The 15,755-nt window shown below is 43.3% G+C and overlaps 3 protein-coding genes across 6 annotated transcripts; 1 reads left to right on the top strand and 2 right to left on the bottom strand.

Annotated features, from left to right (window-relative positions):
* The first annotated feature begins 484 nt into the window (after positions 1-484).
* LOC122617091 (protein commissureless 1) lies at positions 485-7,462 on the top strand. Its single transcript, XM_043792784.1, has 2 exons — positions 485-1,784; positions 6,309-7,462. The coding sequence occupies exons 1-2, from the start codon at positions 1,277-1,279 to the stop codon at positions 6,941-6,943; spliced, it is 1,143 nt and encodes a 380-aa protein (XP_043648719.1). The 5' UTR covers positions 485-1,276; the 3' UTR covers positions 6,944-7,462.
* Positions 7,463-9,674: 2,212 nt separating this feature from the next.
* Positions 9,675-12,021, bottom strand: LOC122616670. 2 transcript variants are annotated; one of them, XM_043792208.1, is made up of 6 exons: positions 11,762-12,018; positions 11,560-11,704; positions 11,374-11,505; positions 11,159-11,314; positions 10,875-11,106; positions 9,675-10,820 (listed from the first exon to the last, which is right to left on the bottom strand). In XM_043792208.1, the coding sequence occupies exons 1-6, from the start codon at positions 11,884-11,886 to the stop codon at positions 9,697-9,699; spliced, it is 1,914 nt and encodes a 637-aa protein (XP_043648143.1). In that variant the 5' UTR covers positions 11,887-12,018; the 3' UTR covers positions 9,675-9,696. The 2 variants fall into 2 exon arrangements, with proteins under 2 accessions (XP_043648143.1, XP_043648142.1); XM_043792207.1 differs by having other exon boundaries at positions 9,675-11,106; positions 11,762-12,021.
* A 16-nt stretch (positions 12,022-12,037) lies between these two features.
* Positions 12,038-13,390, bottom strand: LOC122616671. 3 transcript variants are annotated; one of them, XM_043792211.1, is made up of 7 exons: positions 13,154-13,390; positions 13,088-13,098; positions 12,954-13,000; positions 12,768-12,899; positions 12,561-12,716; positions 12,271-12,505; positions 12,038-12,214 (listed from the first exon to the last, which is right to left on the bottom strand). In XM_043792211.1, exons 1-7 carry the CDS (start codon positions 13,258-13,260, stop codon positions 12,120-12,122), a joined length of 783 nt encoding a protein of 260 aa, XP_043648146.1. In that variant the 5' UTR covers positions 13,261-13,390; the 3' UTR covers positions 12,038-12,119. The 3 variants fall into 3 exon arrangements, with proteins under 3 accessions (XP_043648146.1, XP_043648144.1, XP_043648145.1); XM_043792209.1 differs by having other exon boundaries at positions 12,954-13,098; XM_043792210.1 differs by having other exon boundaries at positions 12,271-12,457; positions 12,954-13,098.
* Positions 13,391-15,755: the final 2,365 nt, after the last annotated feature.

The raw sequence follows: 15,755 nt of genomic DNA, 5'->3' as shown, positions 1-15,755 counted from the left end.
ACGCGAGAGAGAGAGCGAAAGAGAGAGAGTGCGCAATCGAGTGGGAGAGAATTTCCCTTTCGAGTCTGAGTCTCTGCGAGAAAAACCGGTTTTCGAGTGGGTTTCCGCATAATATTGGAGTGAGTTCGGGTGCAGTACATTTGTTCCACTTTCTGAGCAGGATATTTTTGGCACGTTTTTGTGTCGTCGGAGCCTTTTGTGCATTGAGTTTGTGCCACACTGCCGGCTTATGGTCAACATGAGCAGAAATGAAGCGTGCTGTGGGTCGAATCCCCTTCCTGGTTTTTGTTGTTTTGTACCCCATTTTAGCCTTTTTGGAAGCAACAGAAACTGCTGGCAGCAGGAAGCATTGCGGTATCCTGACGCTCGGGGGACTCATAATGGTCGAGATTTTGAGTTCTGGTTACAGTTTCAGCTCTTGGCCACTTTAAAGCCGTCCAAAACTGGGTTAGTTTAAGATGGCCAAGAGCCAGACGTCACATAATTTCCATAAATTCTTCACGCCCCAAACAAAACTTTTCGCTGGCCATAATTCTTCGTTTGATTTGGCGCAAACTTCGAGCTCAGGCTTATCAAATGCCACAGAGCCCCGTTTTGCTTTTCATTAAAATCAGCTCCGACTGAAAGTTTGCCACAAAGCAATTTGCTGGAAAAACACAAGACCGAAAAGCGTTGGAAAAACTTTAAACAACGAACGTGACCGAGGTGAAGTTTTCCCTTCTTAACAGCGTTTTTTCTCTGGCTTTTCGTACGGAAAATATAGTTTTTGGTCAAACTAGGTCAGCTGGTAGAGCTGGCAGAGCTGGAGAGCAAAAAATAAGGAAGGGAGAAGGCGAAAGGACGTCAAACATTTAAAAACATAAAAGACATGCCAGAAATTGCATGCTTCTTTAAGCAAGGACTTGACTTGATTTCTTGAGTGCCTCGCCCACAACTCACTCAAGAGCGAGTGAATCGAGGAAATGAGTGAGTGGAACGAAAATTTCCCCTGCCATGGGATTCTCAGCGACCCGATGTAGGCATTACACTCTGCCAGCGAGCAGTCAGTCAACTTATAGCCGCTCCAGCGAACGGACGCACCGAAAACCGAGCTATAGAAACTCTACGGCAATTCCCATACAAAACCCGAAATCGAACCCATGACTTATATATAGAGCCCAACGATTTGTTTACGTGTCGTGACGCGAGTGTGCCAGCAGTTGTGTGCGTGTGCCAGACGCAAACAGAAAGTAAAGTTGAAAAGTTAAAAAATTGAAATAAATCAAAGGCAATCACCATGATTAGCACCACGGATTATCCATCGGTGGAAACCACCACAACTGCCGAAGAGCTGTATGCGGAGTACATATCCGCGCCGGCCAGCAGCATGAGTCCCGCTGCCATTGCCGAGCACCTGCAGCAGAACCAGATCACCTTCGAGATACCCAGTGCCCACGATCTGCGCCACATCGACGCCCTCAACTCCTTCAACGCCCTGCTCCAGAGGATCGGCAATGCGGCGGTGTCCTACGATCCCGCTCCGCCCAGCGTCTGGTCCCCGGATGGCAGCATCAGCACGGAGCAGCTGTCCAAGTCGGTGGTCCTGGATCTGGCCGACTTGCGGGACAGGTCCGAGGAGTCGGGCGAGTCCTCGTGGTGGAGCCAGATCTTCGGGGATGCGGACATGCATGTGATCATCAACTATCTGTGGATCGGAGTGGTCAGCTCGCTGGTCATTCTGTCGCTGGTCTTCATCCTCTTCAGCTGCTACTTCTACAGGAAGTTCCGCACTTGGAAAAAATGCAGTAAGTTTCAGTCGTGTAGCCGTGTAGCCACCCAAATATAATCCCCACTCATTTTCCGCCCCCGAAATGCCATACATCTGGCTTTTATGTGCTCGACTTTAATCAAAATGTTTCGCCAAAGCCTTATCTCCGGCCATTTATTCAGCTGGCTAAACAATATAAAATGCAGAAACAGAAAGAGCACCCGAAACAGGTCCCACCACCCATCGGTTCCATCAGTTCCATCAGTTTGGGGGCTTTGTGGAGCTCCATAGAGCTGCTATGGCCGCAAAGCCTCATAAATTTTTTGGCGCGCTTCGAAATTGTCAGCCAGCCGTTTGCATCGTTCTGTTGTAATTTTAGATACACAAGTTTATTATGCCACAAAATATATGTGCCGCATATTTATAATATTAAATTGACTCGCCTCGCAGGCATTGTGCCCCTTTTATGATAGCGATAATGTACGAGCTGGAGAATATGGCCGACCTCGTCGACCCCCCACTCCCTCCCTCGGAAAAGTGAAATTGTTGCCCCGAAATTTGTTGCTCTGCAGCCGAAAGGCGTGAAATTGTGCCTTGATATTTATATATTGTGTTCTGGGGGCCGAGGCGATAAAGAGTAATATAATAAAATAATGATGGACCATATCATTCAGCTGCGTAGCTAAAGTCCGGGGATGTATGGTCTTTGTAAATGGGGGAGATTGTAAAATAATATAATATGTATTTTGTTAGCTATCAAATGGGGCCTCAAAATATGGAAAATGGGATTTCATATTTTTCTGACATCTCCCACACTTTTAGTTTGGCTGCTACAGCCAGTCCAGTGTGAAATCCAAAATCAATCAAGTTTGACACAACTGTTATCAAAATCCCACCTAAATCCCACCCAGATTACCGCCACTCAACCCAAATAGAGCCCATGTAAATATATATCTTATCTGCTCGAAACCTGTTGCTCCCAATCCCAAAAATAAATCATATGTTTAGGCACTTTACACATAATTACGGACCACCACAGCCAAGAACCCAACTCATGCTAAGCCAAACAGAACAGAACAGAGCAGACCAGAACTAAAATGGAATTGTATTGGAGGGGCTGGCCGAACAACCTACACAACCTACACAACTAACAAGACTCCGACTCAAGTGTCAAACTTTTTGCAGACCAATTTAGCCAAATGATTTATTTAGGCCGGGCAGCAAGTGAAGGACTACGGCCAGGAGCAAACTTTGCTCCTGTTCCTGCAACTGTGAGCGCAACTTCTTGGGCCAAAGGGCCGTGGCCTTAAAGCCTGGCCAACTCAACTGTCAAACTGTCAATTTTGTGCTAACGAGCCTTAAAAACTTTGCCCTGCGATTACGACACGCGACCAAGACCAAGAAGGGTGGATCCGGAAAGCTCCATTTATATACGTATATACGTGAAATATCAATTTGAGCGATATGTGTTGCCGGCTTTCGGGCGTCCAATGCGTCTAATTAGTTTCGTTAGTGTCGTGTTCTGTGCTTTTTTCTCTGGTTTTCTGGCCTAGATAGATAGCAAGTGGTCGGTGGGATAGGTTGCCCGGGATACTGGAGTACGGGGATACTGGAATACGGGGATACTGGGATACGAGAAGTACGTGTGTCATTTATAATTAAGCAACTAGGCCGGAGTTCACTTCGGCTTTTGTGCATTTAATGCCAGCTACGTGGCGTCTCGCAGTGTTTACCTTATAAATGCTTAACGAGGCCCAATCACAAGTGTGTCTGCCCCAGTTGCCATTCAGCCAGCCAGTCAGCCAGCCAGCCAGCCAGGCTTACACCTTATTTATTAAACTGTCACACACACTGGCGATGGCAAACTTTTGGTCCTTTGGCTTCGGCTTTGGCTTGTTATCAATTAGTGCAGCGGAGGACTACGACTGAATTTATTAACAGACCAGATGAAGTTACTAAATTAAAGCCAAGCAGGGAAGCGGCAGCCACTGTTTATCATGTTGTATAGGTCCTGCATAATTTAGTTGCGTAAAAATGTAATTAAGCGTAGCATATTTGGCCAAGACCAGAAAAAGTTGCTCTTAGCCCGGCAGTGCTTTTAAATTTTTAATGGTTTTCCCTGCGAGCAGCGCAGAAAAACTAGAAGCTGTAGAAGCTGCTCTCTTTTTCGGCCATGGGAAATATTTTAGTTGCGCTTGTAGTTTTTTACCCCCATTTTGGCAAACTCAAATTGAGTGCTGTAATTAACCAAATTGTTTTGTAGCCGACCAGCACTTAGTGGTATGGGAAAGGCATACATAATAGAGCTGGCAAAAGTTTTAATGGCTGAGACTGCACCTATTGAGTGGGAAAAATGGAAACACAAAATTCGAGCACCCATTTCAATGGCCGGCTTAATAACAATTGAAAGCAGCTTAAATCCAATGATCATAATTCTTAAACAAAAAACTCCACACAGCTCGAATGAAGCCAGAAAAGTTGGTGCGTTTAAAAAATTAACAGACATTTATGGCAACACAAAATAAAGCAGCTCACTGCTTTCCATTTGCCAGTTTTCATTCGAGAGTGCCAGCTTATTGCGATGAATTTAAATTGTTGCATACATTTGGGGGCATCGGCGACAGAAATGGGGAAAAAAGACAGGATACAAATGCAAAAATAAAGAGAAGGAAGGCAAAGTGCCAATGCAGCTGAAAAACAAAAGGCATCAACGAATGGCGTGCTAATTTTTTTTGCCAACCGCACAGAGAGCGAAATACAAGCTGCATTTTGTAGCTGTATATTTTTTCCATTAGCGGTGCTGTTTCTTCCAAATAACATTACTAACTGGTTGCCAAAATAATAGCAAGTGAATGTACAAATTTTTGATATGACCATAGGGTTTTAGTTAGCATTATATTTTTTCTGCGTGCATCGGCCACCTTTTTCCCGATTTTCCGACTTTCTTTGCGGCCATCTGCAATGCTTGAAATGGCTGAGAGGCTCAGAGGCTGAGAGGCTGAGGGGCTACCCTTTTCAGGGGCGGCTGTTTGTTCAACACTTGCATAAAATATGAAGCCTGCAGTCCGTGTATGAGTGGGCCACGCCCCCTCAGTCCAGCGCCCTGTTTGCAGGCTGTCTATCAAACAGAGAGCAGGAAAAAAAGCACGGAAACAAAAGTCGAAAAAGGGAAAACAAAGAGACAGAGTCCTCATGTGGGGTGTCCTGGCCGAAAAAAGGATATACATGTGTGTGTGCCACAGTTATAACAATAAATCAACAACTGCTGGCAGCCACTGTAACTGCTGACTGCTTCTGCTACCGCTGCGTTTTAATATTGTAATGCGCAAATTTTTCAACAGCCTTTACCCCCGGCCACCCTGCCACAAAAACCGAAAACCGACCACCTTTCCTTCCTGCGAGATGCGCTTTAATTGAAAAAGCGTTTTCGGGAACAGGAACAGAGAACAGAGAATTTATGAAAAATACAGCCTGAACAATTAAAAAATGGGCGACTTTTTCCACAGCGAGGCAGCCAAATTAAATGACACAAAAAACGGACAGAGGCGATCCCCTATTTATTTATTGAATGCAGTTTAAATTGCATTTAATAACACTGAATACCTGCCTCTTTTTGCAATGCCACATATGCATGGGCGAACTTCTATTTGAGGCAAATTATTGCTTCATGCATTTTTAATCAAGGCTGTAACTCAAAATACAACCAAATTAAATTCTTTGATGGCCTCGGCTTAGAGCGCGTGTGCATGGAAATTGGAATTGGAATTTTCCAATCTTAATTTAACTCTGCTTAATGTGGAGCATGCACACACACACGCATGGCCAGCAGCTGTGGCATTATAAAAATTAAATGCTTTCTGCTGCCTACTTTCCGGGGCCGTCGAGCTTTTATTTCATTGCAGTTGGCAGTTTGCAGTTGGCGAGGGTGTATGTGTAAGCCTGTGTGTGTGAGTGTCTGTGTGTGTGTGCGAGATGGTATTTTATTTCATTCCATTCTGCCACGCGCGCACTTCCGGCATATTATTGCCTAGTTGCTGTTGTTGTTGTTCGGGTGGCCTGTTGTCAGACTGCTGTGAAGGAACTTCGCCTGTCCTGCCATCCTCGCCGGCATTTCCGGTCAGCACAAAACTTTCCGCTTCCCCTTTTTGCCATTTTTTCGCTTTTTTTGCCTCTGCATTCGGAAAAGTTCAAGCGTTTGCGCCTTTACGCTAAATTGAATTTAATGCCACGGGCCCATCCTTCTACAAATGTCCTTTGACATGGACAAACAAAGTAATGACAGAGTCAAAACTTTGATGCCTGATTGGGAAGCACCCGCACTCCGCTCTTCCTACACAGAAAGAAACACATAGGGAAGTCACCAAAAAATGTAAAAATGTACCCATTTCGTGGGATTTGGAATTTGTATCTCATTTGATAGGTTATATTTCTTAATTTTTATTTATTTATTTTTCTGCATTGTCGAGCCCAAAAAGTCCCCATTTTCTCGCTGTCCATCTAAACAATAGAAACTTTCTGCTGACAAACTCAACTAACAAACTCCGTTCTCTGTTTATTGCAGATAAGGACATACGTGCCCAGATCCATGCGGCCAGTGACTCGTACTCCTCGCACCTGGTTGGATGCGACGCCAGCAGACTGCTGTTGCACCAGCAGATGCAGCATCCACACCATCGGAGCAGCGAGGCTGGCTTCTACCAAATCGAATCGCCGCCCTGCTACACAATCGCCACCGGATTGCCCAGCTACGACGAGGCACTGCATCATCAGCCCCGGCACTTTGCCTACGGCATGAAGTTCGTTTATCCCTCGTTGGCGGCCGTGCATCATCATCACCATTGCATTTCCAATTGGGAGAAGCAGGAGCCGCTGAATAAGCTGCAAAAGTGCAAGCTGTCAGCGGCAGTGGCAGTGGCAGTGGGAGTGGCAGCGGAGGAGGACAAAGCCGACTCCTCATCGTCCACGTCTGCTTCTGCATCTGCATGCCCATCCCCTTCGGAATCCAGCAACTTGGCCACAGCAACGCCTGCCATTTGCATTAACATGCCGAATGGGCGGCAGGATGAGGAGGTGGATAATTCAGATTCCGATTCCGCAGTTGCACTGGCAGCGGTGGCGGCAGCGGCACAAAGTTTACAGCCGGCGGCGCCTGCCGACGATGATTGCGCCTCATTGGTCGTTGTTGTTGCCGCGTGATTGCCCACCCAAGGGTCAGGGGTCAGGGGCTAAGGGGTCAGTCGAGGGTTTAGGGCCGGGAGTAGCAGCCCAATTGCTTAGTCACTTGTAAATAGTTGCATCGTCTGCTAATGTTGTTTGCCCCATGTAATAACATATATCTCCGGGAATGTACCCTCCTCCCTCCTTCCTCTAAGCAAATTTAGTTTTCGTTTTTAGTTATCTGTTATATATTATTGTATTACGCAAGACTGAGTATTATTTATTGTACTATGTATAAAACCGAATTGTCTATCGATTAAGCCCTAATATCTAAGCGAGAGTTAAAGAAAAAATATAAAACTCGAATGAACACATTGCAAACTAAATTGAAATTTTCGTTTTCATTTCCTTATCAGTTTTTCAGTTCCCAATGCCCAATGCCAAAAAAATCATATCCAAAGTTACGCGATTTCCACTCCCATTATTGACCTTGCTGGCACTGCACGAATCCTAATCCCTCAGATACCCGTACTTTGGGCAGAGCAAATATCAGATGCCGTTTGGGGTTTCGGATTTGGTTTTGTTTTGAAATTATGTACGTGACTTGGATGCGGCTGGTCGAGATTAGGTCAGCAGAAATGCACTGCAGCTGGGGAATTCCCCACGAACGTGCACTGCTGAAAGGATTTTTCAGCATCCGTTTCAAGTGTTACTCAAGGATCTGGCCAAATAAAGGATTAAGGCAGAAAAGTTTGTAGGAGAAATTAAGCTGATTACACAAGCACGGCCGTAGCATTGCCTTCAAGAATGGTCTGTTTATTAAATGAATTTGATCTTCTGGCATAAAGAATTTATGTTGCCTACGATCCATTAAGTTATCCACTGGATATTCTAAGACCCCGCTTTCATGTTCAATTATGGTGATTACTTTCCTTCCAAGGATTCCGCTTCAATTTTCAACATAAACATGTTTGTCCACCCTTAAGACATCATTGATCAATAACTAACACACACAGACAGTTTCTTAATGTTGCAGTTACTACGATTAAATAGAAACATTAACTAGAGTAAAACCTAAAGCTAAAGCTCACAAAAAAACAAAACAAATAACAGGAATAAATATTGTCGACTATGGGATGAAGAAAAGGAAGAAAATAATTATGCAAAAATATATATGAAAAGATATTATCAACCAAAAAAAAAGAGAACAAAATCTGGAAATTTTATTTGCCTGTCTGGGATTTCAGCTCCTCAGGCGATGAACCTAATTGGGAGCACTGAAGACTCGAGGAACCTAACGGCCAACAAAGCAGCACTAAAAACTCGAGTTAAAGCTTCGTGCGAGCATAAATAATTTCATGTCAAATTTGACACTTTTGTTGAAGCTTCTGCGTCTTTAATGCTGCAATTTGTATTCAAATGTACGATTTGTTGATGAGTCCAAGCAGACGGAGGCATGGACGTGGACGTGGAGGAACTGGAGGGACTGGAGGGACTGGAGGCACTGGAGGCACTAGAGGCACTGGCATGGCACATCAAACATTCCATAACGCAGCGTGGAAGTGAGCGAGGAGCTGCAAACACCAAACAGGGCCATAAATTATATTATCGTGCATCGTGTATCTGGTTCAGGTCGCCGTCATGAGTGACTGTGCCTCAAAACGGGGCAACAGCGGGGGGATTCCGAATGGGAATGCCAACGGGATTGGGTTCGGGGGAGTGGGAATTGGGGATTGGGGACTGTGGACTGCGGACTGCGGACTACGGAGTGGCACTGACATCAACACCAGCAGCTACAGTACATCTAGAGAACTTGTGGCTCTCGTTCCCTCTGTGTGTCGTGGTCGTGCCTTGCGTTCTCGCCATGATTTGCCAAAATGCACAAAAACCCAGTCGGAGACAAAAAAAGTATAACCCTCGCAGAGAATGGCGAATACCAAATGCTCTTGTGAAGGAGCGACAGGTGAAGGAAATACACAGCAGGACTGACAAAACCATAAGGTAATATGTTATTTAAAATAAGGATATAGACCAACTGTTTAACTAAGCATGAATAATTAAATCTTGATAGTCTTCATCATAATTGATTAATACTTTCTGATGACTAAAATGAGACTCTTCATAACATTTTGAATATTGTTTAGCAGACGACTATTATTAAAGCTATCGTTAAGCATAGGCTAAGTCTGTTAAAGAAGTTATCATCACAAAACAGCCATTTAGAAGTAGTAATACCCTGCACTGCCAAACGATCCCCCAGAGTTACCCTGACCCCAACAAGGTGAAAGACCAAATAGAAGCTCCACCAGCGAAAGCCGTAGGTGGAGTGCCGGCCCCACAGATAAGCGATGTGGTCGGCATTCATACATGCGAGTAAATGTGTTCTATGCGATGAGTTACTACTGTACGGTGCGAGTATCCGAGTATCTGAGTATCTGAGTATCCGAGTATCTGGGCACCGGAGTACGGAACGGTACGTTTTTATGGTGACTGCACGTGTGTTGGCCGTAATTTGTTAAACGGTTTTTCTGATTTTTTCCTTCGGCAGAGTTCATTGAACAGGTTGTTTTGGCCTGACTTTTCGGTCGACTCTTGTTTACCCCATTTTGTGGGCGGCTCATAAATCCCTGAGACATTAATTTGTTTGTCACCTGTCGCACATGCGGTTGAATAAGATGTGTTGCCCTCTTTAATGAGTGCAATTAAATGCCTAATGGCTCTGATGACAATCGGCAAATCGGATTAAATTTATAGAGGAAAATAATTCATATATTGTTTACGGCTTCTAGAGCCTATTGCAATATGCTCGAACTGACGTTCAGTACAAGTTTCTCATAGTCCGCAAGGTTTATTGGATAAGGCTCTCTGGTAATTAATGGCTCAACCCCACGGTCTGCATTTGGTCGATACTTATCTTCGTGGAAATTCTGGTCTATAATTCTTCGGATTTCATCTTCGGATAGCTCCTCCCATGGAGGTGGGCTGACTTCATGAAAGTCTTTTCGTCCTTCTGATAAATGTTGTCCGGTTTGTCCGCTCATTTCATCCTTTTGCAAGTTGTATTCCTTATTACCGAATCCGCTTTCTGTAAACATCTGTGAGCTTTGCAGAAAGTTATTCTGTCGAGAACTTGGATCACTTTTCTCATCAACAGCAGTAAAATCTTCAATCTTTTCACGTTGAATATAATTTTGTCGATTATTGCTCGCTGAATAAGAATCCTCAACACCTGGAAGGTATTTCTGATTGCTGGAGGGTCTTGCCTTAGGAATAATATATATATGAGAAGAATCGGTTGACGAATGGATTTCCCATGAAGGATCATCAATTGGCTGGTAGTCTGCCGGAGGAAAATCGACGGTTGGATCACCAAAGCCAGCGGCCGATTTTCCTTCGGCATTACCAGCATCAACTTCTGGTCCAGTATTGGGATTTTGATAAAACTTATCAATCGGATGTTCAGAGTGAACATTGATGGGCACATCCCTATCATCGTCCTCCATTATGGGACCTGTATCCTCGTTGTGAATCGGATGCACTTCATCATCTTCTTCTTCTTTTGAGTTTTCGCCATAGCGGTCATCGAAAGGTACAACCATGTCGACACCTTGCGTAATATATTCAGGGTCCCATTCCTCAGGCTTACGATGTCTGTGGTGTACGTTCTTTGGTTCCGGACTTTTAGTTCGCGACCTTCCGCGACTCCTAAATCCATTTTTTGGCCTTTGATTGTAAACTGACCAATCTTTTGTGAAACCCCTATTACTTGGCCCGTGTCCGTCAATGGGGTCTCTGTCATTAGGGTTCCGATTTCCTGGCTTTCCTCTACCGCTTGGCATCTCGGGATAGTCTCTATCATAACCGTCATCGAATCCTCTGGTGAACCAATCTTCGCCCCAGGGTGGTTGTGTTGCTCCTGCATAAGAGAAAATATAACTATTTCCACTGTAATACTTTTGTACGTAATTACCGTCAAGACTTTTATAAGTATCGTTTCTTCTGACTGAGGAATTGTAATACGGAGTAGATGTCTCTAGCCAGGAATTAGGTGTGATAGGACGATAATGGATCTGCCAATAGAATGTCAGCCAGAAAATGATGAGGAAGTCGTGGAACAGAATTAGAGATCCCAAGAAGAAATCGTTAAGTCGCATCTCAGCGAATCGGTTTCCATTAATTGTTTGCCCATGGTACATTACGAACTAAGTATAAGAATACTGAAATTATATAATCATACGTTTGGGAAGTACTTACCAGTAGGATCATAAAGGTTACAGATATTTCCACCACTGAATAGGCATAGGGAATTGTTTTCCGCACAAGTAGTTCAAACAATAGTATAAAACTGGCCACAATCAGGAAAATAAATGCTAATATAAATAGAACTGCTATATCTAGGGTGAGGTCCGCCTAGAAAATGTATTTGTATGCAATGATAAGATTGTTAAAGCTCAAAATTCATATCTTACTCGTGATGGTAGAAATACTCCTATTACAAGAAAGATTACCACCAATATTAAGGCAACTGCAAAAAATGTCAGGACATCCGCCCACCAACTGAGGGCGACTAGAGCAAATGTGGATACGATCTGAAGCTCCACCTGAATTAAGTTCAAAATATCAGTAATATATACATTTATGTTCCAGCTACTCACTATTATCAGTGACATGATAAAGTTGAGACCTTTGATGAAACGCATCTTCTCAACAAATATGAAGATCCCGAATATCACGATTGCCAGTGCAAAGGTCGCTAGGCAGATGTAGTATAACGATCTGAAGGTTTTCCTCGCACTCTCACTAGTGAAATGATGGATCCATTTTCATTTTTATATATTTGTAAATATTGTAACTTACATTAATGCTATCACCAGCCATTGGGCCAGAGCTAAAACGAGCCACAGAACAAGCAAGCCATAGGTCTTAAAAGAAAACTTTCTTCGCGCCCTGCGGTACAAACGATGCTCGTCGGATACATACATCGTAACTCATGGGTCTACTTTGTTTTAATTCGGTATATCTGACTGCAAATTTGTCCACGACCACGAAAGGTTATTAGGAGAAGATCGAAATGCCTTGTTTTTGGGTATTATTTTGAGAACAATTCTAAAAGGAGCCTCAAAACTAATGTGATTTTCTGTAGTGTATGAATATTTATTCTATAACCGAAATACAATTTTTTTTATATAATATTTAACTTTTACAGCTCTTTTGATTATATGTCCTCATCTTTGATATCCCAATTATCGGGATTGAATCCATAATTGGATTCGTTTTTAGCCGACCAGTCATCCTCAGATGCGTTGTTGTCTGCAATGTTAGATTATGATCAAAAAGCTCTTTAACCAGAAATGAATATCCCTTACCGTAGTAATCATACTCAATATTCTCGGGTGTCGTTCCCTCTGTATTTAGGGTGCTGGTCGACATCCAGAAGTAGTCATCTGATGTGAAGTAGCTATAGTGGATCTGCCAGTAGAATGTGAGTGCGTAGATGAGCAGGAATTCGTGGAAGACGAGCAAAGCGGCCAGGATGAAATCCTTAATCCTCATCTGGACATACCGATCGCCATTAATTGTTTGAGCATGCAGCATGATAATCTTATAATTAATGGCTATAAATATATGGTAAATTATGCTGCTGAAAAAACTTTACCAATGTCATTACAAAGGTTAGACCAAGTTCAAAGATGAGATAGGCATAGGGCATCAGCTTCGGTAAAAATAAATGGGCCAACAGAAAATACGCGGACATCATGGCCAGTATAAAGCTCAAGATGAAGAGCGGAGCTATGTAGCGAGTTATATCCATCTGATGGTTTGAGTTAAATGATAGACTTGTATAATGATTTGAAAGTCCTACCGAGAATGAAAGATGACATCCAACGACCAGGGCTACGATCAACAGGAGCGTGCAGAGAAAGAAAAAAGCCAGCAGGTCTGGAATCCAAGTTCGAGCTGCCAGCACATACATCGAAAATATCTCCAGTTCCACCTGAAGTACATTTGTGGCTTTTAAATATATCCGGAAATAATCTAATAAACTCACTATCACAAAAGCTACCACCCAGCTATAAATCTTGTGGTTGCGAACACCTTGGTTGAAAACGAAAATTGTAAAAACTATGCCAGCTAGAGCAAAGGTGCCCGAGCAAATTATCTCAAAGTCACGGAAAATCTTACGACCACTTTCCCTGTGAGATTAAATATTGTGAAATATGTCAGTTATTTTGTACCTCAATTACCCACACCAAGCAGACCAGAATCCATTGAGCCACAGCTACACCCATAAATATCACGAGGGATGCGTAAGTTTGCCGGCCAAATTTTTTCCTTTTGCTGTCAGTGATATCCATGCCGTTCGAAAAAGTGCTTTAAAGTTCCAAAGTGACTGTGGATTTAAGTAATAACAAGATACAAAACAAAGAAACAATTACAAGCAGGCAAAGAAACTAAATAAAATACTACAAATAAATTCGTGATGTATGCGTGAGAGCTTACTATTATCCCTTAAATTGGGATCAAAAAGTAATTGTTGTTGATAGTAATAATTATATATTCGAATTATTATTAATTCATCGACTTGCATTGGCATTATAATGACGATATGCATTGAGATTGTCATATTTAAGGTAGGGAAATCCCAGTACTATTCTTAGCCAAGCTGAGCATTCCAGAATTTACATATGCCCTGATAATGTGCCAATTACCACATGATATTTCGAAATTATTAGCAAGTTTCGTCGACCCCAGGCAGTTGAATTGGCCCAGATGCAGGGGGAGCAGCCTTTGAGTATCTCAATGCAGCTAGCCCTATCATTGTGTCAACTAACTTCACTGCTCCGTTCACACACAGCTGCGACCTGGCCCCGATACAAATACTGCAGCTACAGTAAACACACAGTGGGGCAGCCAAGCGGCTAACGCGTAAAATCAACAAAAATTAACGTGGGGCAAACAGGGCGAGCACGGAGCCAAGGTTGAGAAATTTGTGCTCAGCTCGATGCAGCAAACAAATTTGCACTTGTTAGCCCGACTTTGGGTTTTTTCCCTCACCATTTTTGTGTGTTGTGCGCTGGCAGCGGAGAAAATAGCGCAGAATATGCCAAAGCGACTGTCAACGGCAAGTGTTAAAAATGCCAGATAAATAATGTTAGAGCAGCCAGACAAGAGCCACAATGGCAAACAGACTCACTAATGAGCTGACTGCACTGTAAACTCAACTTTTCTGGCTGACTTGCTGACTGGCTGACATTCTGACAGATTCGAGGCTGACTCGCACCGCATGCGTCACACACACAAAAGATACAAAGATGCAATTAGCATACTAAGCCCTACGCGCGTCACACGGTGCGTATGAGCAATGAGGAATAAAAATCATTAAGCGACACATTTGGCATATCAAAGCGGGCTAAATGGCGTGTGGCATTCCCAATCAGCAGTCGTGTGCGTTTGCTAACTCCCCGAAAAGCGAGAGGCGAAAAGCGAAAAGCGACTTGAGAAGCAGCTAACTATCTGACTATCTGACTGGCATGCAAAATTAATTACGGCCAGAAATTTATTTACGACGACTACGACGGGAAAGAGAACGAGAACGAGTCGGTAGTAGGTAGGTTCTTCATCTCCACGCGCTGCGGCAGCCATAAAAGTTTTACGCTTTAGCCGAATTTAGGAGCCGGAAAACAGGGAGCAGCGAGACCAGGAACAAGACTGCAGCTTAGACACATTCTCCTTTTGCCGCCGCCATAAAATCCAGGCGCTGATGACATTTCGCCAGCTGCATTGCAGTGGATGTGGATGTGGACCAGGACGAGGACGTGGTCGCGGATGTAGATGTGTCACCATTGCGGTGCTTCCATCCAGCGACTGCAGCTAGTGGGGACTTTACGAGCTTTTGCAACACTGGTTTGTGGGGGTTACTGGGGGTTTCAGGGGGTTCCCCCAGAGAAGGGTGTGCCGAAAATCACACCACTTAAGTGCGCGTAATGAAATTTTAAGCAGCATTCGCTTCTGTTTATGATTTGAGCTGTAAAATAGATGCATTCGCAGGAGCCTCTAATTCAATTTGGTTTGGTAAGTGCGCATTTCAAATTATTACTTGGACATTATTCAACTACGTTTACAATGTAGCCATAGGGAAATATACAGCAAAATGCAACTTCAAACTAATATCATGTAAGAAAATATATAATAATAGTTTACAATAATAGTTTGCAATAAATTTAATTATTATACAGCAAAATGCAACTTTGTTGGTCTCTATCAAAGTCAAACTAATATCTTGAGAGAAAATATACAATAATAGTTTTTGCAAATTTATTTATTGGCCAGCCCTAAGTATTTGGAATTTAATTATTTTCGTGAGCCAATATTTACTTCCATTTTATTTATTTCTGAAGTTTTCCTAATGAAAAGCTCTAATGCGGTGAACTAGATCACCCCACTCCAGTACATGGAATTTGTTATCCCCTCTGAAGATTAGCTACAGCTAAGCAAACACATAATCCGAAACCCCTTCGATTCCGAAGATTAGGAGCATTTCAGTTCCTATCAAACTGGGTCGCTGTGAGATTATTCCAGCCATGAAGCACACTCTACAAACTATTTGTATGAGTAAATGCCGCTGACTTAGGTCAGGGATAGGTTTATTCAGCGATAAGCCAGAGGTCTTATCCCCACGATGACGGTTCCCAGACGCTTAGCTAATATAAAACAAAGAACAGTGCGGCTAACTTGCTGTTTGTTTAAGCCAAATGCAAACAGCTAGCATACGCTCATTAGCAGCAGCACACGACGGAGATAAGGACCACACCGGGTCTGGAGATAGCTTCCCAGAGAACCGAATCCAGAG

This window comes from Drosophila teissieri, chromosome 3L (assembly GCF_016746235.2).
Source record: "Drosophila teissieri strain GT53w chromosome 3L, Prin_Dtei_1.1, whole genome shotgun sequence".
In the NCBI taxonomy this organism is placed as follows: domain Eukaryota; kingdom Metazoa; phylum Arthropoda; class Insecta; order Diptera; family Drosophilidae; genus Drosophila; species Drosophila teissieri.
The sequence above is the reverse complement of the archived record's forward strand: the minus strand, read 5'-3'. Positions and strand labels throughout refer to the sequence as shown.